The sequence below is a fragment of the Protopterus annectens genome, chromosome 15.part0 (assembly GCF_019279795.1).
Source record: "Protopterus annectens isolate FY-2018-M chromosome 15.part0, PAN1.0, whole genome shotgun sequence".
Lineage (NCBI taxonomy): Eukaryota > Metazoa > Chordata > Ceratodontiformes > Protopteridae > Protopterus > Protopterus annectens.
This window is the reverse complement of record NC_056749.1, coordinates 267,626,154-267,651,415: the sequence shown is the minus strand read 5'-3', so window position 1 is coordinate 267,651,415 and position 25,262 is coordinate 267,626,154. Positions and strand designations below refer to the sequence as shown.

Sequence of the window (25,262 nt, the reverse complement as noted above, 5' to 3'; positions counted from 1 at the left end):
ATCTGGGATAATTCCACCCACTCCCATTCTTCTACCTACATTTTAATAGCACCTATTAGCTTTCATCTGGCATTCTCCCATCCCCCTTCCAGTACCTTTACCTCACCACTCTTACCTTCTGGTGTTGTATCACCAGGTAAAACAAACAGTTCCTTAACTCACTAGCTGAATCACAGATAATGATATACTCCTCTTTACTACCCCTCTTGTTCGCACCATACCTCCTTACCTTGTATGAAAACCAGTTTCTCACGGGATTTCAGGTCCCAAAAGGCCATACTATCACCCCAGCTGTAAATCCTTCCACCTTCAACCAAACGTACAGTACCAGATCCTATCCAACATCTTGCTGAGTCTATCAACATTTCAACCCCAAGCACATTAGCTCTAGATCCAAACACTACCACAAACTAATAAACAAATTTCTGAAGTTCATCACCAAGTACAGACTCAACCTAATACTTGGTGGTGATATTCACCCCAACCCTGGCCCACCCACTTCAGATACACATACCCCCCCTACTTGCAATCTAAGCTACAAACCTACAATTAGTAGGCCAACTAACTCTCTCCTAGCCTGTCATCTCAATATTAGAAGCATTAATAACAAGGTACATGAATTGCAAGCACTTCTGGATGTCCACTCCCCTGAGATTCTCTGTTTATCTGAAACCTGGTTAAAACCTAACACTAAAGACAATTAAGTGTTACCACCTGGGTACAACATACACAGGCTGGATCGTGCTTCGAGGAAGGGGGTGGGGTAGCTGTACTCTATAAATCTGAGTTGAATGTCACCATAGATGTAATACAACCACCTCAGATTAATAACTCAGAGATTCTTGCCACCAAATTGCAACTTAATAAAAATAAATGCATTAACATCATATCTGTATGTACATCCCCCCAGGTAACAATATATCTACACTTGAAGATATCCTGCACTGGCTATCATGTCACTAACCCCAAGAAACCCTACTTGGAGACTTTAACACAGACTGAGGCACCTGTTCCTCAGAATCCCCAACCACCCATATTAACCTGCATGCAGTTGCACAAATTACATCCACCCCTACCAGGATATGTAAACCCAACCAAAAAGAAAGTATACTTGACTGGGTACTCAAACAGTCAGCCCCAACTGTACATCTCTGGCACCCTCCTCGATGGCCTAAGCGATCACCTTCTCACATATGTAATTAAGCACAAAACCATTAATTCCCAACAATCCTTACTCAGAAAGGTTAGAAACAATAAAAACTTTGACCCTGCCAAATTCCAACAAGAACTAAACTCATGTAATTGGTCTATTCTAAAACATCTCCCCTTAGAGGAAGCAGTAGCATACTTTAACAAATTCCTTGAGATCCTTGATTTGCATGCACCTGTTTGTTCAGAGAACCAAGGCAAAAACTGCACCACGGCTTTCTAAAGAGTCTAAACTCAAAATTACCCTTAGAAACAAAGCATGGGCTTTATGGCATTCTTCTAAAGACCCCCAAGATCACATTAAATACAGGCAATCCAGGAACGAAACCAAAAAATCAATTTTACAAGACAAAAAACAATACTACTGTAATTTACAGACAGTAAATCAAAATAACCCTCAGAAGTTTTGGGCAGGTTTAAATAATCTACTACATCCTGGACAAACTTCAACCCCAATCCCTGCTGCTAGTATTGATAAAACCCCTGAAAATGTTTCTGACAGTTTTAACCGATTCTTTAATGAGACAATTCAAGCCCTAGCTAGCCAACTACCTCCTAGCTCCCCTGGGTCTTGAAAGTAGCACCCCTAGAAACCTACTCGCGTTCAGCTTCCAACCAGTCGCCACTTCACTTATCCGTACCTTGATCAAAAAATTAAAACCCACTACACTTTCTGCTGATCAACTCTCTGCCAAGTACCTACAAAAATCAGCTGATGCTATTGCTTACCCCGTCTCAATACTAATCAATCGAACCATAGTAGAAGCTAAAATTACCATCTGGAAAATATCCTATGTAATCTCACTTCACAAAGGAGGCAGCTCTACTGAATTCTCCAATTATAGGCCAATAGCTATACTCTCTCCACTTGCAAAGATTATGGAAAAATGTATTCATAGACAACTCATGCACCACCTAATCCAGAATCACCTTATGGCAGACACTCAGCCTGGCTTCCTTCCTCATCACAGCACTACTTCAGCCCTCCTAGCCTTTACCAACACCTTAAACCATAATCGCAACAATAATTATATATCCTCAGCCCTCTTCTTGGATCTTTCCAAGGCATTCGATAAGGTTGATCACCCACTTTTAATCCACATCCTGCAAACATGCTGTCTAGATACTAGAGCCCTTCAATTGTTTCAAGCCTACCTGAATGGTAGACAGCAGGCTGTCCTCTGGCAGAACAAACTCTCTAACATTCTACCCAACACCCTTGGAGTACCACAATGCTCTATACAAGGGCCCTTGCTGTTCTCCATCTTCATTAACAACCTTTATACTGTCATCCCAAAAGTCAGCTGTATCCAATATGCTGATGACTCTACTCTGATTTGCTCAGCCACATCTCCTGTAGAGTTATGGTCAGCTACCCAGACCACCTTTAATACAATAGAAAACTGGCTTTCTGAACATCGTCTGATCCTAAATCCCAAAAAAACCAAAATGCTGTTATTTTCACCAACACGTAAGTCTACCGCTTTCACCTTTACCATAAATTCAAATGATGGCACAATAATCTCCCCTGACCCCTGTACAAAACTATTCAGTGTCATAGACAATCTAAAATTTGACCTACATGTTAACCAAACTATCAAAACCATCAATAAAAAACTAGGGTCACTTTACAGAATAAAAGCCTTTCTAACCCCTCCAGCTAAAATTGCCATAGCTCGCTCTCACCTTCTTTCAACCCTTCTGTATGCATCCCCTCTACTCTCAAATTTAAACAAGACTGTCCTTAACAAACTCTCAATTTGCTACAACCACATTGCCAGGTTTGCCACTGGGCTGCCTTTTAGGACACATCATTGCATCAATCTAAATCAGTTTGGGTGGCTTGAACTACCAAGCCTAATCCAGTATAACCAACTGATTATGGCCTATAAAATCCTCTATAATCCAGACAATACTCCTGCACTTAAAAATATTACCACCCCCTACAACAATCCTAGACCGCTTCGATCCTCTAACAAACTACTAATTCAGACTAGCAAAATTAATAACACAGCTGGTGACTCTCTCTTTGCAAACTCTGTTAGTAGATCTTGGAACTCTCTTCCATCTGATATTACCTTACTTTCTACCTTAGGTCAATTTAAAACTTGACTCAAACAACATTTGTCACTTAACTGGCTATGTCAATGTATCAAGCCTGGCTAACTCTCTCTAGAATGTGTAAAAATCTGTTAACCAGTCTACTGTGTAATTTAATTTAATCCTGACTTGCGCTCAGGATTAACTCTAACCTGTGGAACTTGTTTAACTTGCTTACTTATGTAATCTCTGTAAATAGTCTGTTTGTATTATGTAATGCTGTATCTGCTTACCCTTGGAGCTTTTCTCCCCGGACCTCCGCTGAAAATGGACATGCATCCAGTCGGATTATCCCGGTCAACAAATATAAAATAAAAAATAAATAAAATGTGTACCAGATATTATGATGTCTGTCTTTGAAGGACAACTACTCAGGGTTATTTGCTATCATTTGAATATTTAAATGGTTGACTTATTTTAAAGGTAAATAATAAAGATGCATTCTTATTTGGTTAGCTTTGACCAAATGGTGGCAGCATACCTTGGAAAGGAAGAAGTTAGATAGTCACCATTTACCTCCCCTCCGGTTCTGAAAAAACACTGTGCATGTATGTGCATGCATGCACGCACAAAATAATTCTGGTTAAGTTTCAGTTACTGATGGCAAAATTGGACTGTAAGCACTGATTTCAGTCTGAGCTGGTTGTAGGAGAAACTGATTACAACTGATCTGTAGCTGTACAGTTTGGAGCTTATCTAGGTGTCACAAGTGCTGGTTATTGCCAAACGCAGCAGTAAACATTTACTGTATAAAGGCCAACAGCTTTTTATATGATAACTAGTAAAAGTAGAGAGAATTAATCTCCATACTGCTAGTTCTATTGCGCTGACAAGTTAATAGCAGTGGTATGAAGTTACATTATTTAGCCCCAACCACTACCTTTTAATTGGTATCAGGTGGGTTTGTAAGCTTGTACAACAGGGAAACCAAATTTTAGGCACATGTTGGAGGGGGCTAGTTAATGCAGACAAATCTCACTGCACCGGTCTACTGGTAAGTTCCTATGGCCTTCACGAGGTCTGCCTTCAGTGACTAGCAGTGTCTGGGTCAATAGTCCCCACAGTGTTCTACTGGGTAACTGCATTACAATAACATACCTTTGCTCACTTCAACCACAAATGAAGCATCATCTGGAGATCAACAGCTTAGAGTGCTTTGCAAAAAATGTTTAGGGAAGACCAAGTGAATGGCACTAAAAAATTGGAGTCTAAATTGACACTCCAGAAGAATGCTGCAGATGTACAGACAGCTCTGCTAGGATGTGCTTTAGGAATGCTCTGCAAGATTGGCATATTTGTGTTAACAAAAGCAGTGTAAAAGGAAAACCATTAATAAAGGCAGTTTCAAAACTGGATTACCTTCTTAGCCTTTTACAGATGAAATTAAGAGTTGGTCAGCTTGAACAGTTTCAGTTATGTCAACACACTAACAGTACATGGATATCACACCTTGGTTATAATAGTTAGGGTTTGCACAGGTCTTCTCAAAACTAAATCCGCAGGATGCCTGAAGGGCCCTGTATATCTGAGGCTGGAAACAACACAAATAAAACAAAGCTGATACAAGTCGTCATTTGAAAAGCTACCACAAGTGCTAAAGAAGATTGAAGGACTGATTACTGCCAACCATCTCTGGGCAGAATGATGCAAATGGAAGAGATGCTGGTAGTAATGTCAGTAACACTATCTGGAGAAGGAAAGCCAGGGAAAAAGCACTGGAGGAGTTGATGCCAGTGTCAACGACAGCTCAACAGATAACAATGAGACTACTACTGGTGAGGTTGTGCAATGGCTGGACAAAGGGGAGCCAACACAGGAAAGCCCAATGAAAATGGGACAGGAATACTGCCATAATCTGGTATGCATATTTCTAACCTTCTGACTACTGTCCAAAAAATTATCTTTGGGAGACAAACTGATCTCCTAAAAGTAGTACACAAGCTAACAGAAAGAAATTTACTTCTGTATGAACAGGAAAAGTTCTCCCCATCATTGCTAATACCAATCTCAATCACAATTATAAAGGACTGTTTAAATGTAGTCTACATTGCATGCTCCATGGTCTACTTCCTAATGTCAGCAATGATGAGTCAGATGTACCAGTACAAGACACGTGTGCCTTATTAACCAGCTCTGACTCTCAGTTCATTTTAGTTTGAGTTTTAAAACAAAAGGTGGCCCTTGTTTATCCATCTTATTCCCAAAAGTTTGGAATATATGGAGGCAAAAGATCTACAAGGCCAAAAATGTAAGACATGAGGTTTGGTCTCCAAGAGTGTCCTTCTGACATAGCTGAAGGGGTCTTCTTTTCATGCCATTTGGTCACATCACTGAAACGGGCATGAACAGGACACTTTTGTATTCTTGGACCTAAACAAATGAAGCACTTAAGTGTGCCTGTCAGCAAGTGGTGCCTGGTTGTCAGACACAACCAATGGTAACAGAACTTGTAATAATTACTTAAGACAGGCCTAGGTCCAACAGGAAAACTAGGGAACATGGATCTATCAAAAAGTATACCAACACCAATGTAGGAAAACAACTTTTCTCCCATCAAGTACTATGGCCACTTCAAATATAAAATGCTACTGCTCAGTGGAGATATACACCCCAAGCCAAGGCCTGCTGCTTCACATCAAAAATAACATGCCTAAATGAAATTACCTAAAACTATTCAGCCTCAATCTACAAAGTCAAATAACAAAACCACCTCTTTGCTCTCCAGAATTCAAACTCACTCCCTAATATAGTTATAACATAAACATGGCTGTACCCCTAACACTTCCTCAAACAAAATACACCCACCCAACTATAATATATTTAGACTCTGCTGTCTAAAAAAATAGAGAGGTGGCAGAGAAATACTCTACTGCAACTATCTAAAAAAGTCAAACTCCAAAACCCACCCTCTCCAAAGGAGAAATTTTAGTATCTACTCTACATAACATCAAAACCAACAGCATACATCTTGAAACATACATCCAAGGACATTTAAACATGCATTGGCATAATGACTCCTACTCTACCTCTTCTAACTATCAACCTTTCTAATTTTACAGAAATCCCTCACACAATCCTACTTGATAATAAAACCGACACCACCTCTACACTAGAATGATTCTCACTACACATTAGGGATATGACCTGCAACTCTTGAGTGACCATCACACCACCTATGCACCCTGTACTTTCCCCTAGATTCTGCAAATCAGGCACTTGTAACTCAGTCAGAAACCTTTCCAAATGTAATACCCATTTCAACCAATCTCTAAGGTCCCACAACTGTAAATACCTCACACTTCTTCCCCTAGACAAAGCTGTACAATGCTTCAACACTACCTTCTTCACTGTGCTCAGGCATCATATTCCAATCAGAAAGAAAAAAAATCAAAACATCTACTGCCCCTTGGCTCACCCAAGCTACAAAGCAACTAATAAGATAAGGAAACAAAATCTGGCACAAATGGCAATTTAGCAGATCATCGAACAAGTATTAAGAATATTGACACCTCAGTAACATCGCAAAAGCCCAAGTACAATCTGACAAGAAAAATCCATCTCCCAAGAATTCTACTCCAAATAAACTAATTTTTGGCAGGTATATCCCATCTACACAACTAAACACCTTACCCAGAATATGTTTGCTTGTGGTTTCAATTCCTATTTCATCAATGCATTCCCTTCACTTTTAAAACCAGTTTCCAACTTTGTGTCACACTAAGCATTCTCCATCCATGACACCAGAAACACATTTACTTTTGATTTAGTCCCCACCAGAAACACCTTTACTTCTGATTTAGTCCCCACCTCTACAACTATCCAGCACCCCAGTCATTCTAAATAAAATCAGCACCCTTGCTCCAGATAACCTCCCACCTGAATATCTGAGAACAGCAGCATAATCAATACCCTTCCCAGTCTCACCACTAATCAACGGATCTACTGGGAATCTATCTTGTGAAAATGCTCCTTTATACTGCCTCCCCGTAAAGTTGACCCCACTTCAAAAATCCCAGAAAAAATGTATCCACAGACAGATCTTATCACACCTCCTAAAACAGATCCTATCCTCTCACCTTCCCAGCATGAATTTTGCCCATCTCACAGTACAGACAGTACCTCCTAGCCTCCACACTTTAACAATGAAATAGTAACCAACTGGTCTCCGTCTTTTTAGATTTATCAAAAGCTTCGATACTGTGTCACACCACACACTACTACAAAAATGACTTTTCATAGGCTTCTTTCCAAGTGCAATTCAGTAGTAGTCAAATTGTATATTTTAAACAAAACCCAATGTGTAAAATGGCAGCTCTCAGCATTCCCCTAAGACCCACCACAATCCCCCACTTTTCAACAACTTTATTAATGACCTATCTACAACTGCATCTCAATTACTCATTATATAGACAAGTCCATCATCATCAGTGCCACCCCCCACACAGTCACTGAATTGCACAAACTGATGAACAATCTCATCTTATCCTCAATTCAAACAAGGCCAAGCTTACATTATCCTTCTCAAAGTTAGTCTTCAGTACTGTTAATACTTTGCACATAAAATCCTCCAATAGCACTACCACTGAAAAAGTCACCCACACAAAGTTAACAGCCACTAATAATCATCTAAAGTTTGAGTTACACATTCACCATGCAGTGAAAAACAATCAAAACTGAGACTGCCCTACAGAAGAAAACATTTCTTAACCAGCCATGGACTAACAGCCACTACATACATACCAACTAGTCTCACTTATACCTCTACAATTTTTACTCAATCTACAATCTAATCTTCTCTGTAAATTAAAACACACTTATAAAAGAACGTCTAACTTTATTACAAATCTGCCAAACAGAACCACATCACTATACTTCTATGAAAAACTGAATAAAGTTTTTATTGTTCTAAAACAGCTGGAGGTTGGCATAACAGTTATGTTTACTGCACAGACACAAGGTACAAACTTTTACTTTCACTATTGAAACTGGCTAAGATTCAAATGGTCCACAAGGGCAGCTAGCCTAGTTCATATGTATAAACCTGTGAACCTGTAAAATATACAAAGCTAAACAAAGGACAAAATCCCCAGTCCTCCAAAACAAATGCTCCCTCTATTTCCCCTCTTCTCTAAGGTACTCTCGTATCTGTACACTAAAATCCAGGGATAAGCATCTTGTATGCATCAAATCTGCTCAACTCTCAAGGGAACATTTATGCTTTGCTGTAAAATGTGGAATTCTCTCCTCACAGTTCTTTACCAAATAATCAATATGCCACATTCAAGAAGAACCTGAAAGCACACCTATTTGACTGTAACCTATGCCACAGCACATACCCCAAAGGCTAACTCACCCTATCCCCTAATCACTCACTCATAGCCCTCTACTGCAATCCACTGTTACATTATCTTACTTCCAACTACTGATTACTCCCCCCACCCCAAGCACAACCTCTTTTTTCTATTTCAAATTCCTTTTCCCTATTAACATTCGTCAGTTTTCTATTACTACGTGTCTCAGAACTATTGTACAGAAAACTATATTCACCAAAATCTAGATTTGTTTGCACGTGCTATAATTTATTTATTCTGATGTAATTTTCTTTTTTTAATATGCATGTGTCTTACACTCACTCACTATGTTTTAAGTGGAACTATTCGACCACCATTTAAACACATTACTGTTCTATGCCTACTGACTGATACTCTGCTTTTTATGTCTACTTTGTATTACACCATCCTCTAAATGTAACTCTTAAAACTCTTATTCAATGACTACACATTCTTCCCAAATCTAAGGAATCCCTCCTTCACATTGTCAAAGATGGAATCTATAATACAGAATCTTGTTTTCAGAGGCTCATACACAGACATGTATCCACCATTAGTATTAAAGGCAAGGACAAATCACCAACATCCCCAAGTTGAGACAACCCTTACACTTAGTGTCTGAGGTGATTATATTATCATGATTCAGAGAACGATACACACAGATTGCAATTACTCAAAACCAAAGCAATGTCTTTTTCTCATAATACATTTGGAGAAAAGTACCACTTGAATCCGTGTTTATTTCAGTACAATTTAAGTACTGCTGTTTTCTGGAGAAAAGACAACTAATCTCTCTCTTTTTTTTGTAATGTAAAAGTACGTTTATGTAGAACTTTATATAACTATGCCATGCAGAATTTCTTACCTGATGTCCACTTTCAAGAGAGACTTTGACAGGGTTTCCATTCTTATCTGTGACATCTGTCACTTGGGATTCAGTGAGGAAGCTTTCATCAGATGTAGAGTACCAACCTTCATAAACCCCTTTGTAAATATGTCCTTTTTCTACCAAGCGTAACCAGAAATGCTGCACTGCTTGTTTGTGACGTTCATCTGTTGTTCTTATATAATCAGTGTAGGAAATCAAGCCAAGATCGAACAAAGACTTGAACTTTTCTGACACTTCAGTGCAGAATTCCAAAGGATCTTTCCCAGCAGCAGAGGCAGCTTGCTTAATTTTTAATCCATGCTCATCTGTTCCTACAAAATACATGAGAGCATAGTAACAACTGAAAGTCTTCCTCTCACAATCCTATTGGCACATACAATTGAAAATAATTTCTTCAATTCTCACTTCAGTTTTAGTTATTACACACACAGATATATCTATCTCAACTGCTAACTAAGCTAGTCCCACAGTGTCTTTTTCAGCTATGATCTAACTTCCATGACAATGGCACATAAACAGGACAAGGCTCAGTGTCGTTCTATGGCGATAACATTCATTCATTCTCAGACTACCTTGTGAATATGTGCACACACACACACTTACATGGAATGGACACCTAAGAGCAAAGAGAAGACCATCAATTTACCTACACCACACCTTTGACATGTGTACTTGGTGAAAACCTGTAGATATGTATTACATGCAAAAAGGCTACAGACTGAGGAAAAAAAATTCCCCAAGTAAAATATGTCCAATATAACAACGTGAAACTGACAGAATGATAACAAGGTGTTGCAAAAATAAGCAGTCTTGACAAGTCATAACCAGCAGATGAGATTAAAACATGTAAAAAGGTTAGTTGATAACACAAACACACATGTACACAAACACACATGTACACATACCAGAAACACACATGTACACATACCAGAAACACACATGTACACATACCAGAAACTAACAAACTTGTTTACGCGTTCAGATTCTAAGCTGAAATAAGATAATAAAGCTGCCCTAGTGCCGAGATACTTCCTGGTTGACAATATTTACATTGTCATGGTGTTGCTTCACATGTTATAAAAAATATAAGTTTTCTGTAGTAAAACTTATATTTTATGAACAAAACAGCACACTTTCATAGGTATGGAAATTATTTACAACATCTACTGTACTATTACTCACACATCATCTGTAACTTGGATGCAGAAATAAACAGTGGCATATACTGACCTATGTGTCTGAATAATCAGAATGCATACTTAAACAGAACCAATGTAAACTTATCTATTAAAAACCTAAGTCTCAATTGTGAGAATAAAATTCAAACAACTGTAATAACATGAGCTTCTTTCCCACACAGAAGCTGCAGTTCATGCTGTCCTTTTGAGGAGCACTACGTACTCTAAAAGAAGACCAGATACTGGACACCCAATGCTGCTCCTTTTTATTCTTCCCCATTACTACTAGGCAGTGTTCAAGTCGGAGTTAGAATCACTGCAAACTTTACTGAAAGGAGCAAAGGGAGACTTTCCTGGGAAAAAAAAATCAAAAAGGTAAGATGTCTCTGCACTGTAAATACAAAGGCATTCTGTATCAACAGGTCACACTGCGCCAAGCACAACTGTTAATCTGCAAACTAGTCTCAGTGTGAGAGATCCTGATGCAAAGTGATCAGTTGTTCTGAAGAGGGTTGCAAGACTGGGAAATCCATTCAAAAGTTTTATATCTTAAGGATGAAAACAACAGTACATAACAATGAATTTTAGGTAAACAATTTCATACGCACCTTCCTCCCTTGCCCCTTTGAACCTTAATACATTCGTTACCAAAGCTATTTTATATAGCTTTTCTGAAACAACCACTCTTTGGAAACATAACAGAATATTAGCATTTTTCATAAGAAATCAACAGCACTGACTAAAAAGTTGAGATTTTGCTGTTCATTTGTCTCAACTTCTCCAATATGTGGCAACAAAGCCCCCACTGTAACATTGTATATTGTGAATCTTCTCTGAATATCTACTAAAACAAAAATACATTACTGCAGCACAGCATTTGGAGTACAACACAGTCCTCCACCCATACTTCTCAAGTGTACCCCATTTGGGGTCTTAAAAAGTTCATGTTTCTCAAAGTTCCACATTGAAAGGGTCCGTCACACATTCAGTATTAGGAAAATGTTAAGGATATTCATGGTAAATAGAAATGAATCATAGTAATTCATTAAAATATCTTTTTTATAAGTAAACCAGCATATTTAAACAATGCCATGACCTTCCTGGTTGAAGTTGTTAGTAAGCCATTAGTACGTGTTCCACACATTATGGGGCTAGTGCTCCTCATTTTGGAGATCAAAGGTTGAGAGCTATGCCTCCACCATAAAGTGACTGTAAAGACATAAAAGAAACTTTTTCCCAAGCAAAACATCCTGTGAATAACAACCTTCAACTACTTAATCACATTGCTGACAGCTTAAAAAAAATACCAAAACTTCTGCATGAGCAACTTTGGGCATCCACAACAAACAAAAATGCACTTCACAGGCAGATAGATACTAGTGAAAAGTATACCAACAATATTCTGTCAATTCTGTTTCAACAAAACTATCAGTACCAGCAGCTGGTGTACAATCAGTTTTCAACCTTACAAGCCACTTGCCAGCATCTTCTGGGTCAGCGAACTGAAACTGCTTACCATCACACAAAACACTTAAATAAACTGGCCTCATACAAGCATGAGAAATACCAAGAACACTTACCCTCACTTGCAAATCATAAACCTACTTTCTCTGGGTCTGGGTAGAAAAAATAAATTAGGATACATATTTATGCCAGTCATGGAGAAAAAGTGTTTTGGTACCGATTTTTAAGAATAAGGGTGATGTGCAGAGCTGTAGTACCTATAGAGGGATAAAAATGATCAGTCACAGCATGAAGTTATGGGAAATAGTGGAAGCTAGGTTATGAAGGGAGGTGATGATTAGTGATTAGCGTTATGGTTTCATGTCGGGAAAGAGCACTACAGATGCGATGTTTGCTCTAAGAGTGTTTATTTTATTTTACATTTGTTGACCGGGCTAGTCTAGCTGGATACATGTCCATTTTCAGTAGAGGCCCGGGGAGAAAAGCTCCAAATCTATGTAATATAACAGTAGTACACAATGATAGACACCACAGAACAGACAAAACTAAAAAAAATTACATTACAGTATAGGCTAACATTATAGCAACAACATGACATGTGTACACAAAGAGAAACAAACATTGGTATAGGCTAGCATTATACAAACATGCTAAGAATCATGGGTATACTGTATAGTAAATATATTAGTTGCAGATGCAAGATACACAGGTTAAGGGGTTGACAATTGAGAAGGGAGAGTAGGCAAAGTGAGATGGATAGAAATTCACTACAGGTTTGTTTAGAAGTTATACACTCAAGGGGGATGGATGACATACATTCAAAGCTATGAAGTGGGTGCATGGAGCAGGGGTAAGTTAACAAATTGTAAGTACTACAAGGAAGTTTGCAGGCAAAATGAGTCTTGCAAAACAATGAAGCATTAAAGAGGCTGAGAGATCAGAAAAAGACAAGTAATGCTGAAAAATTAGTTTTAATCTGGGTTAGTGCATGGGCATAGCCATTGTGCTTTAAGGAGTAGTTTTAGTGGTAGTGATGACAATAATTGAAGATTGCTGGGAAGCCTGTTCCAGATTTTCCCTACAGAATTGGAGGAGTCACCTGTGTTGATGGAGATGTATAGAGAAGATCAGAAGGAGTTGCACTGTGTCTTTGTGGACTTAGAGAAAGCATATGACAGGGTGCCTAGAGAGGAGTTGTGGTATTGTACGAGGAAGTCAGGAGTGGCAGAAAAAGCTGTACAGGATATGTATGACGGCAGTGTGACAGTGGTGAGTTCTGCGGTGGGAGTGACAGATGTGTTTAAGCTGGAGGTGGGATTACATCAAGGGTCAGCTCTGAGCCCTCTCTTATTTGCACTCCATGGACTATGATGTTTGCATATGACATTGTGATCTGTACTGAGAGTACGGAACAGGTTGAGAAGACCCTTGAGAGGTGGAGATATGCTCTACAGTGGAGAGGAATGAAGGTCAGCAGGACTAAGACAGAATGAGGAGGAGGATGAGGAATGGTGAAGATGCAGGGAGTACAGCTGATGAAGGTGGAAGAGTTTAAATACTTGGGATCAACAATTCAGAGTAATGGCGAGTGTGGAAGAGAGTACAGGCAGGGTGGAGTGGGTGGAGAAGAGTGTCAGGAGTGAATTGTGACAGACTGGTACCAGTAATGGTGAAAGGGAAGGTCTACAAGAGGGTAGTGAGACCAGCTATGTTATATGGGTTGGAGACAGTGGCATTGACAAAAAGGCAGGAGTCAGAGCTGGAGGTGGCAGAGTTAAATATGTTAAGATTTGCATTGGGTGTGACTAGGATGGACAGTATTAGGAATCAGTATATTAGAGGGTCAGCTCTGGTTGGACGGTTTGGAGACAAAGCTAGAGAGGCAAGATTGCACTGATTTGGACATGTGCTGAGGAGGGATGCTGGGTATATTGGGAAAAGGATGTTAAGGATGGTGCTGCCAGATAAGAGAAAAAGAGGAAGGCCTAAGATAAGGTTTATGGATGTGGAGAGAGAGGACATGCAGGTGGTTGGTGTGACAGAGCAAGATGCAGAGGACTGGAAGAAATGGAAACAGATGAACTGTTGTGGTGACCCCTAACAGGAACAGCTGAAAGAAGAAGACATTCTCCACACTATCTCCCCTCCCCCCACTTCCTATCAATGTCTATACATTGTCCTCCTTTTGAACGATTATCTTTGTTTTTTACTTTCATATGTAGTACATTTTGACCACTGCTATCAGTGCAACCCTTAATGTTCATAATTTTTTCTTTTGTTTTTCTCTTTATAATTAATTTTGCATTTGCACTGTTGTTTATAATAGTTTTTGACCTGTATGTTTACCTTTGCTCATGTTTGCTGGGTCTCTTTCCCCTTGGGTCTCCACTGAAAATGGGTTGCTTTCTATCAATGCAATGCAAATCGCTAATGACCTTTTCTTTTTACAATTATTTTACATTGTGATTATTTAACATTTGTATATTGTCACTTTATCTACTTATGTTTGCTGGGGCTTTTCCCCTCGGGTCTCCACTGAAAATAGGTTTATTTTCAAACTCAGTTGGACTAACCCGGTTAACAAATGTGAAATAAATTTATGCCAATGTTCCATTGCAGAAGTCAGCTGGTTAAACACTCCAAACACCTCAAGTGTGGTATGTCAACAGCCTCAATTCTGATTGCACATCTCCCAGGACTCTCATACACAATTATCTCCTCCGCACAAAAACAGACAGAACAATACCTCCTCACACACAACATTTTCTAAGAATTCTACAAATCTATAACCTGATGACATTTTCTACATTCTCCATCTTAACGTGAAATGTAGAGTTTTCTTTTTATCAGGCTGGGTGCCTTCTGTGGTCAGTTTGCACATCCTACCTCTGCCAGAGTGGGTTTTCACCAGGTGCTCCAATCTCCACCCACATCCCAAACACATAAACAGAGCATGACAGACTCATTGATAAACTCATTCATGTATTTTCTCATTATCTACTTAAATCCAAAACAAGATCGCTGGGGATCTAGCGCCTATCCCAGCACTCAATGGATGTAAAGCAAAAAAAACTAATTCTAAAAGAGATGCCACTCCAGGACCTACAAGCACACATTCTCAGTATCGTAAAAGAGGAATGCATGTCTTGGAGATGTAAGTGGAAACCAGAGCTCCTGGCAAAAATGCATGTGGCCTCCACACCAGCTGACGTGCAGAACCAAACGCTGTGAGGCAGTAAAACTAAATGTTATACCACTCTTCCACAAGACGTAAAACCAAAGCATGAGAAATGTAGCATTTCCAAAAACTAAATGTACAACATGTGAAGGGAGAGACAGCGAGAAAAACAAATAGCACCACAAACTAAATTGTAACTGTTATTCTAAGCCTTTTGGTTTAAGCACTTGGGCTTCATTAAGGTTTGTGGTCTGCACTCTTGTGGCAGGACAGGTAGCTTAACATCCTTCTAAGTTGGGAGTTGCTGATTGAAGGCTTAGTGTCTGTTATTCTAAAAGTGTCTTAGTTCTGGTTTAAGCACTTGGCCTTCAGGCCAGTTATTTTATATTAAGAAGGTTTGTGGTCTGCACTCTTGTCCATGTTTGCACAGGTTTGCGTGCCGTGCACAGCGCCATTAAGCTAGGGTAAACTATTACCGGTACCAGAAAGTCTGCTCTTCAATTCTCCCCTTAGATCTTTCTAGTTTTCTTCTCTCTTGTATTTAACTAGCTTTTTTGCCAAGCACTTCATCTGGTTTCTTGTAGCAATTATTGTAGCACACACCACAAGTACTAAGAGCACTAAACATCCTACAAGGAAACAGCTCCAGTACTTAATAATGACCATCCCCTCCTGGCATGTCTAAAGGTCAGTTGCCTGTGCTTTCTCCTATTAACCTGGTGAGCTTGGCCATTTTGAGGCAGTGCAGCAACTGCCAATTGTGCACAGACAACCCTCTCCTCTTACCTCCCATCACTCAAGACTTGTGAAATGCACTTATATATCCAAACTGGAAGACATGCACTATCCAGCCAAGACCGGAACAGCTGGTCAAGAGAAGGTCAACACCTGCACCACACCACATGGAACACATAGCCCTCCAGAACACCCAGCATCACATCTCTCACATAAAAACACAACCCACACACCCACCTTCGTGGAGGCTCTCGAGAAATTTACCCAAACAGCAGAGACCTCCAAAATCAGAAACACACTCGACCACAACACAGCATAAATCACAAGACACATAGCTCAGCTACATATTGTGCCCCTCAACTCAAGCCCCTAAGGCAAAACAGCTTACCTAATATACTAATCAAAGGTGACTCGATAGTGAGGCACACTAGTGTCCCACTCACTAGGTTGAATAAGGAGAAGGTAACAGTCAGCTGTCTATCGGGTGCCAGGATCCAACACAACACATGCACTCAGGGCACTCCACAAGTACGACTTTGTCATTGTCCATGCGGGTGTGAATGACCTGAGACGTACCTACCTGGATTAGGTGAAGAGAGACATGGAGGAGCTCTCGGATTATGTGGCACAGGCAGGTTTGACCCTAGCCCTGAGCAGCATCCTACCATCGCCCAGAAAGATACCGCAGTACAAGCAGAAAATGATGGACTTCAACAACTGGCTAAGTTTCTGGTGTCATTCTAAGCGGATCCGGTATCTGTCTGCTTGGGATGACATGATTGACAGACCTCAAAGCTTTACCAGAGACGGCCTGCATCTGTCAACCCCTAGACTTCTGGATACTGGTCAAGGCTCATCACCCCTATAGTGCCTTTTTAAGCGGTGTTCCAAAGACCAAATTACCACCGTAACAGCTATAAATAAATGCAATCTGAGGGTCATGCTGCACACAATGCTATTAGTCTAAATCTCAACATGCACTCACTCGAAGCACTCCTCAAAATGGAGAACATCGACATTTGTGCTGTAACGGAGACCTGGTTTAAAGCAGCCAAATGCATCCTTGCGCTACCAGGTTATAACTCATTCCACACCTTTCGGCCTCAGAAAATGGACCGAAGATCCAATGGTGGTGGTTGTCTCTTTCGGCTTTTACCGGTTAGGGGTCGCCACAGCGGAACTCCGGTCCGCTAATGATTGACAGTAGATTTTTACATGCTGGCTTCCCGGGCCTAACGCACAACCTTCAATGAAGGAACGCCCATTCACGCATGTCGCCACACAGAACACGCTCTGAGAATCGAACGGTGGCGTCTCCATATTCATAAAGGATATGCACGCCTCCAGACTAGTAGCCCAGCATAACGCATCGGAGATACTTCAGGTACAACTAACAGTGGGTAAGATTCAGGTCGTAGCCTGCTATAGGTCCCCAACCATGTCCCAAGACTCTCATTCCATGTTCCGCAACTTGGAAATATCAGGGTCCAACCCAACACTCTCATACTGGATGATTTCAACTATTCCTCCATCAACTGGAAATCTACTCATGCACCAATACACTTGCCCAACGCTTCCTGGAATTCATTAATTCCAATGCACTAGACCAGCTCATTCTTACCCCCACTAGAGGAAGCAACATCCTTGACCTGGTTATTACTAACATGGGCAACCGTTGATCAACACCAATAGTCAATTCCACCCTGATTAGTCTCCTGCCATTAAACTCTACAATAGAAGGAAGAAACTGTTGCAGAAAAAGGTGAAGTCCCAAGACTGGAAAAACACCCTTATTAGCCTCATCAAAAAGTTGAGATCCCTCAAAAAAAACTCTAAAGCTAGCTATGAAGGCAGAATTGCAGCAGACACTAAAAACAACCACAAAGCCTTCTACAGTTATGTCAAGAATCTCCACGGCAATACCCAGACTTGCTTTGAGTTACTGCACAATATTGAGCCATCAGATATTGCCAACATACTGGCAGACTTTACCCCCCCCCCCAAAGGACCAATCACAATACCAGAAGAATGCCAGGCACCCAGCATTACTGCAGCACAGCTTAAAGCTGCATTGCCCAAGGCCAAGAATACAGCTTCCATGGGACCCGATAATATAGGTTCATACTAGGCTATCTGCCCTGGGGCAATTATAAGCCTAGCCCGATTCTGTATGGCTTACGCCACCCCTTGATTTGAGTATACTGTGCCCTTTTTAAGGTTTAGTTTACTGTGCCTCTGTCTAATAGTGACACGGGAGTAATCCCTGGGACAAACTTACGATCCCCCATCCACCTATCGAGATTCTTCTTGAAGAGATTCAGTGAGGTGCTCTGCCTCACATGAACTGGAATTCTATTCCAGAGCGAAGGGAGCCACTGGGTTATGAACCTGTCCCTCCAGCAAGTTCTATTTATTTCTGTGCTGAGGTTCAAGTCCCTCGAGCATGTGGCTCCAAGGGAGTTAGATTTATTGAGGTGGAGCACGTCCATTAATTCTGGATTTGACATAGCTTTGTATGTCAGGCATAGATCGCCTCGAAGTAGGCGGTATGCAACTGAGTAGAGCTGGAGTTTTTTAACCGAGCAGCATATGGCATCTGTTTGAGACCCTTGATCCTCTTGGCGAGATACTTTTGGGGTCTTTCTAACTGCTGCAGGTGCCGGGTAAGGTACATCCCAAAAGGGGCATTGTATTCTATGATGGGCCTGATGAGGGATGAATAAAGGGGCACGATTACCTCTCTTGATCTAGATGTGAAACCCTTCGTGATGAGGTGGGCTATGTAGAAGGTCTTTCTAACCACTTTGGCAATGTGGTTTTCAAAGGAGAGATTACTATCAACTTGGGTCCCCAGGTCCCTAATAATTTTCTCTGTACTTAATGGGTTTCCGCCTATGTGGTAATTTGTGGGCACATTGTTTTTGCCAAAGGGTATGACTATACATTTTTTGGCATTTAGCTTTAAACCATGGCGCTGGCACCAGTTATCTGTCTGTGAGACCTTTTTGAAGGATGGAGAGTCGATTATGGCACCCAGTTTGCAGTCGTCTGCGAACTTGGTGAGCCATAGTCCTCCCACATTTGCCTGTACCTCGGAAAAGTATATACCGAACAAGCGTGGTCCCAGGACAGAACCCTGTGGGACACCACTTGTGACCGGTTTCGAGTCTGACATGGCTCCAGCAACTCTCACTCTGTGGGTTCTGTCTTTGAGCCAGTTTGCGACCCATCTTGTGACATAGGGGTTTATATTTAAGCTGGATAGCTTATCTATGATGCCCGAGTGGGGTACTGTGTCATATGCCTTTGCAAGGTCCAGATAGGCTGTGTGGACTACCTTCCCTTCATCTATGGCTTTGGTGACTGTTTCAAAGAAGTCAACCAGGTTCAAAAGGCAGGATCTGCCCTTGACAAAGCCGAACTGGGTAGGATCTAGTGTCTGTAGGTCCCCAATGTCTTTATGAGTTCCATGATGATCCTCTCCATAGCCTTGCAGACTAAGCTAGTCAGGCTTATAGGGCGATAGTTTCCAGGGTCCGTAGAGGCTCCACCTTTGTGGAGTGGGGCCACTGTTGCTGTACGCCATTCTGTGGGCACATATCCTGTAGTGAGGCTGAGATTGTATAGCCGTTTTATTTGAGGGATTAGTTCCTCTTGGAGTTCATGTAGGACGCAACCTGGGACGCCATCTGGTCCCATGGAAGCAGTGTTTTTTTGCTTTGGACAGGGCAGCCTTCACCTGAGCTTCAGAGATGTTTGGGAGGCAGCCCTCTGCCGGGATAGATACTTGCTCTTTTGGGGGGGAGAAGTTTGCACTGAACCTGTCTGCCAGGATATTGGCGATGTCTGTGGGTTCAGTGTATTTTTTGTCATTTAGAATCAACTCAGAACAAGTCTGGGAGTTGCATCCCAGGTTCCTAACATAACTGAAAAAATCCTTATGATTGTCTTTGGTGTCCTGTGCAATTTTTCTCTTGAAGCTGGCCTTGGAGGATTTTATGAGGGATCGTAATTTTTTGCTAGTACTGATCAGAGATGCCTTCCCTATTTGGGATTTTGCTCTATCATGTAGTAGCTCCCTACTTCTGTTGTACAGTTTATTTATGGCAAGGGTCCACCAGACTGGACGCCTGCCTTTGGATGATTGGGTCTCGGTTTTGTTTGGGATAGCATGATCCATGCATTCCTGGAGATGTCCATAGAATGCGTTTATATAGGATTCTGCAGTTTGGGCCGTAGTTTCCACTGGCCCTGGGGCCTTGAAGGATTCCACTTCGGTTTTGAGAAGTTTTTCACTGTGGTTTTCTGGGCTGGGGGTGGGGTCGGGATGTGGACATCCAGTGAAATTAATTTATGGTCTGATCTTACCAATGAGGGATATACTTCTGGTGTGGAGCATAGAGTCCCCATGTTGGTAATGATCAGGTCTAGTATGTTGTCCCCTCTTGTGGGAGTGGTGACTAGTTGTTCCATAGCATCTGAGTTTATAATTTCCAGGAACCTTTGCGCTAAGGTGCTGGGGCTTGAGTAGTGCTCCCAGTCAATGTTTGGGTAGTTGAAGTCACCCAATATAATGGTGTTCGGCAGATCTTCATGTTCTGCAATGCTTTCAAGAAAGCAGATTCCTGACTTTGAGAGGGTGGTCTGTAGGATGCTATAAACTGAAAAGCAGTCTTGCCCACTGTTAGTTGCACATGGATCCCTGGCTGTGTTCTACATGAATTACAAAGTGAACTGGCACCACACCTGTGTGCCCTATTCAGTCACAGCCTCACCTCAGGCTTTGTCCCTACAGAATGGCATACTGCTAGTGTCACCCCTCTTCATAAAGGGGGAGTGACTATAGACCATGGGAATTATTGGCCCATTAGCCTGACAAGTCTGACATGTAAGGCTATAGAGCGCATCATCATAGACCTACTTAAGGATATAGAAAATCTCCAAACTCTGAATCCCACGCAATTTGGTTTTGTGGTGGGTAGGTCATGCCTGCTCAACCTGGCTGACTTCTTTGAATCAGTCACCAGAGCTGTGGATGAGGACAAGGGAGTTCATACAGCCTATCTCGATCTGGCCAAGGCCTTTGATACCATTCCCCACTCAGGAATTGATAAGACTCACCAAACTAGGCATCAACCCCTATACCACTAGGTAGGTTGCAAATTGGCTCACAGATAGAGACTGCTACTTTCACACAGTGGGTTCTAAGTCAGACTGCCGACAGTCACAAGTGGAGTCCCACAGGGATCAGTCCTGGGCCCTCTCCTGTTTGGCATCTACTTCTCAGAAGTCCAGGCCAACACAGAGGGACTCTGGCTGACCAAGTCCGCCGACAATTGCAAGCCGGGAGCCATTATTAACTCCCCAAGTGATGTAGACATCCTACAGAAAGGCCTCACTGAGACCAATGACTGACGAAGCTATGACCTTAAGCTTAATGCCAAAAAACACATAGTCATTCCCTTTAGGAAAAACTCAGTTCCCACTAATTACCACATTGATGGTAGCCCACTGATCACTGAAGGCATTAAGAGTTCTGGGGACACAGGTTGACAGCAACCTCTCCTTCGACCACCACATTGATACTATGGCCAGAAAGTACTATGTGGCACATCTCTTTACCAAGGGTTTTGCATCCAAGGAGAAAGAGGTCATCATCTTTCTCTACTCTTCCCTAATTAGACCAGAGTATAATGCCCCATTAGGCATGTAAATCACTAAACACCTGCAACTGTTGAAAAGGCCACAAAAGTACCTCACCAAGAGGATCCTAGGCCTTAAACACATGCCCTGCATGGACAGCCTCAAACAAACTCCAGCTTTATTCCATCTCATATCATCTATTAACATGCGATCTCTGCTTGACTTGCAAAGCCATGTCTGACCCAGCACTGTGTTACACCTAAAGAAATCCCAATCCCTCCACAACACACATGCTGCAGGGACCTCAACATCATTACCACAATCAACCGAACATGCTGGAGGGCCAGGTTCACAACCCAGAGACTGCCCATGCGCGGGAATAGACTTCCCATACATGTCAAGCAGAGCACCTCATTGGCCATTTTTAAATCTTGATGAGTGGATGGGAAATAAAGTTCACCCCAGGGATCACTCTGGTGGCTCTACTTTATACAGTAATCCAAATTTATTGAAAATGTAATAAAGGGTTTACAAAATATACATAAAAAAAACAATTTTAGAATGTTATCATACACAATAAAATAAAAGCTTAATTAGAGGCACCTGGAACTTTAAAGGCGGCATGATGCTAGGGCACTTCTACCGGCTAGGCTTGTAAAGACTCCAAGGCTGTTGGCCTAGTACGCACCTATGAACTACACAAATGCAACACAGTACAATAACATCGAAGGATCAGCAATAAAAAACGAAAATAGCTTTAAGGAGGAGTAAAATTAAAGTATACTACAAAAAAAAATAAATAAAACCCATTCGCGTTACAGTTAAATCACACGACCATCAAACTCAAATATCGTCATTAATAATAGTTTAGGTAGCAACGAAAATGTAGATTTCAGACTTAAGTGACACCTGACCTTGACTCTACCTTTTGCTCGATGACTTGGGACTTGCACATTCTTCATAGAATATGCGGTAATACAATTCATCGTAGTCATTTGTCTCGATATTTAAAAAGTGCACCTGAACTACATTTCTCCCAGCTTTTGGGGGGGGAAAGCAGGATGAGAAATATTTTACCTGTGGAGAATTTAGACCTATGCCCCGTAAGAAGCCGGTATCGATGCAGCGCATCTGCAAGAACAGCAGAGTAGAGATGGCCCAGATGGGGTGCTGCATTTACATAAAAAATAGGGGTAGTGAAGAAAAAAGCGTTCGTATTACTGCGCTCAACATGGGTTTCATTCTGTAACGTAGTGAAGATACTAGAAGCAGCCCTCCTGGTGATAAACGTGCGGCCGCAGCTCCCACGCATACCTAAACGTTGTCCTGCTTGTAACGTAACTTCAATCTGCATCCAGTATCTAGATGCTGCACGCCACCGTTCTGCCATAATATTAACGCCCTCTATCACCAAACCACACTAACTAACCCAGCCACGATCTACTGAAGGGGTATAAGGGATATGTCTTGCATGTACTACCCCCTTCTGAAAATCACAGAAGTCACACTAGTTGCATCTCAAAACGTTTGCTTGCTTCACACTGCAAAATTACTACAAATACAGCTTCCTATAAATCGCTTGCTAACGTAAAAAAAATCCGAGGCAAAAACAATATCACATGTACACAGCATATACTTTCGCCAAAACGAAAACTAGCACTTTGACATTTGACTCAAGCAAGTAACTGACAATGACACTAACGACTTCACACGTATCTTAAAGCAAACACGTTTTAAATTACCCGTTTCAGTAACACTTTCTGCCCTCTAGTGCTGGGAGTTAATAAAGCAGTGTACTGAAAGAACAAGCGTGGCAACTAAGGCACAGTAAAGGCATATTGATTTATTGACATTTCATTACAGGGTCCGACTGGATAGAAGCCCATTTTCAGCAGCGGTTCGGGAAGGGAAGCTTCAAATTATTAAAAAAAAAAAAAAAGTTTTAAGAACATACATTTTAGAATCTTCAAAAACAAAACATCTGCAGTTTAAATAATTATTTTTAGACTGTCTCCATATTATGTGAATGTTAAATAATTAGCATGTATAGCCTGCTATTTTCTTTTATGCTTATGTTAATGCTATTTCTTCTGCATGTAAATCTACTGTGTCTTCTCATTATGTGAATATTCATATTATGTGAATGTTAAATAATTAGCACATATAGCCTGCTATTTTCTTTTATGCTTATGTTAATGCTATTTCTTCTGCATGTAAATGTACTGTGTCTTCTCATTATGTTGGAGCTTTTCTCCCCGGGCCTCTACTGAAAAAGGACATGTATCCAGCTAGACTAGCCCGGTCAACAAATGTAAAATAAAATAAAAATAAATAAATAAATAAAAATTAAAACAAATTAAACATGCTATAAAACATTGTTTAAGGAAGAGGTTCTCCAGTTTGATTCTCGGCTGGAGCTCCTTCTGTGCAGAGTCTGCATGGCCTCCCTGCAGTCCAGTGAGCTTTAAAGACATGCAGGTAGGTGCGTGAGTGCCTTCTGTGAAGGTTGGGCTCCGGGCTGGCAACTCGACACCATAAAAACTCCACTGCCAATCAATCCGTGGACCAGTGATCTGCTGTGGCGACCCCTAACTGAGAAAAGCCGAAAGACATTGCTGTAAAACATTGGTTAAGAATCGATACAAGGTACATGACAACTTATTTCAATATGAAGTGAGGGAAAAGTCAGGGAAGAAAATTAGATAGCAGTAAGGAAGTAAGTGAAGAAGGGAGAGTAAGGAGGTATAAGGAATGAAAAGGTTGTTGTTGTGTCTTTCAGCTTTTCCCAGTTAGGGGTCGCCACAGCGGAACTCCAGTCCTCTAAAGGTACTTTTTCAAATTTAGGAATATAGTTTATCCTGCTTTTGAGCAAGAACAAAGACAGATTTTAACTAGGAAGTCTTTCAGAGTAGTTTTGAAAGATGGGAGGGGTACAGGCAATGAATTCCAAGCCTTAGCAACCTTGTAGAAGTACAGACAATGTTCAGCAGATTTGCTAGGTTAGTAGACAGATGACAGACAGGAATTTCTGGTTACTGGATTGCAATGACCGACTGGGAACATAGTTATATAGAATGTATTGTAGTGCTGGACAGCAGATGGATGCCCGAATAATTTTATAGGTGGTAAGAAGTTATGTATATGTTAGTTAATGGGGCAGTTCTAACCCATTTAGGCTTTGCAGTGCTATATAGTGGCAGGTTCTGAAAGGGGCATGTGCTGCAAATTTAGCAACTTTGTTAAATCATTCTTCATGTTTTAATTTTTGTGAAGGTTGGAGGTTAGTAAAGATGGGAGTGCCATAAAGAAGTGTGTGGAGGAGATAAGTAGTGGCAAGTGTAGTTTTAGTTGTCGGTGAGAAAGTTTTTGGCTCTGTAAAGCATCACTAGTTTTTCATGAGCTTTACTAATGCAATTTTGGATATGCAGGTTAATGTAAGATTATCATCCACTATCACCCCTAATAGTTTGCTATGAGAAGTGATTTCAGTAGTTGTATTATCAAGAGAGAGGACTTTAAATTTAGTTTTTTCATGA

At 41.0% G+C, this 25,262-nt stretch overlaps 1 protein-coding gene across 2 annotated transcripts in view; it reads right to left on the bottom strand.

Moving 5' to 3' along the window:
• MARS2 (methionyl-tRNA synthetase 2, mitochondrial) overlaps nucleotides 1-23,415 on the bottom strand; it is a 32,374-nt gene extending 8,959 nt beyond the window's left edge. Inside the window, exons 1-2 of one of the 2 annotated variants that reach the window (XM_044057017.1) lie at nucleotides 22,804-23,415; nucleotides 9,505-9,839 (exon numbers count right to left, since the gene is read on the bottom strand). In XM_044057017.1, the coding sequence (XP_043912952.1) occupies nucleotides 9,505-9,839; nucleotides 22,804-23,116 (648 nt within the window). In that variant the 5' untranslated portion in view covers nucleotides 23,117-23,415. Of the gene's footprint in view, nucleotides 1-9,504; nucleotides 9,840-22,651 lie in introns of both variants that reach the window. The other variant, XM_044057018.1, reaches the window with a different exon arrangement.
• Nucleotides 23,416-25,262: the final 1,847 nt, after the last annotated feature.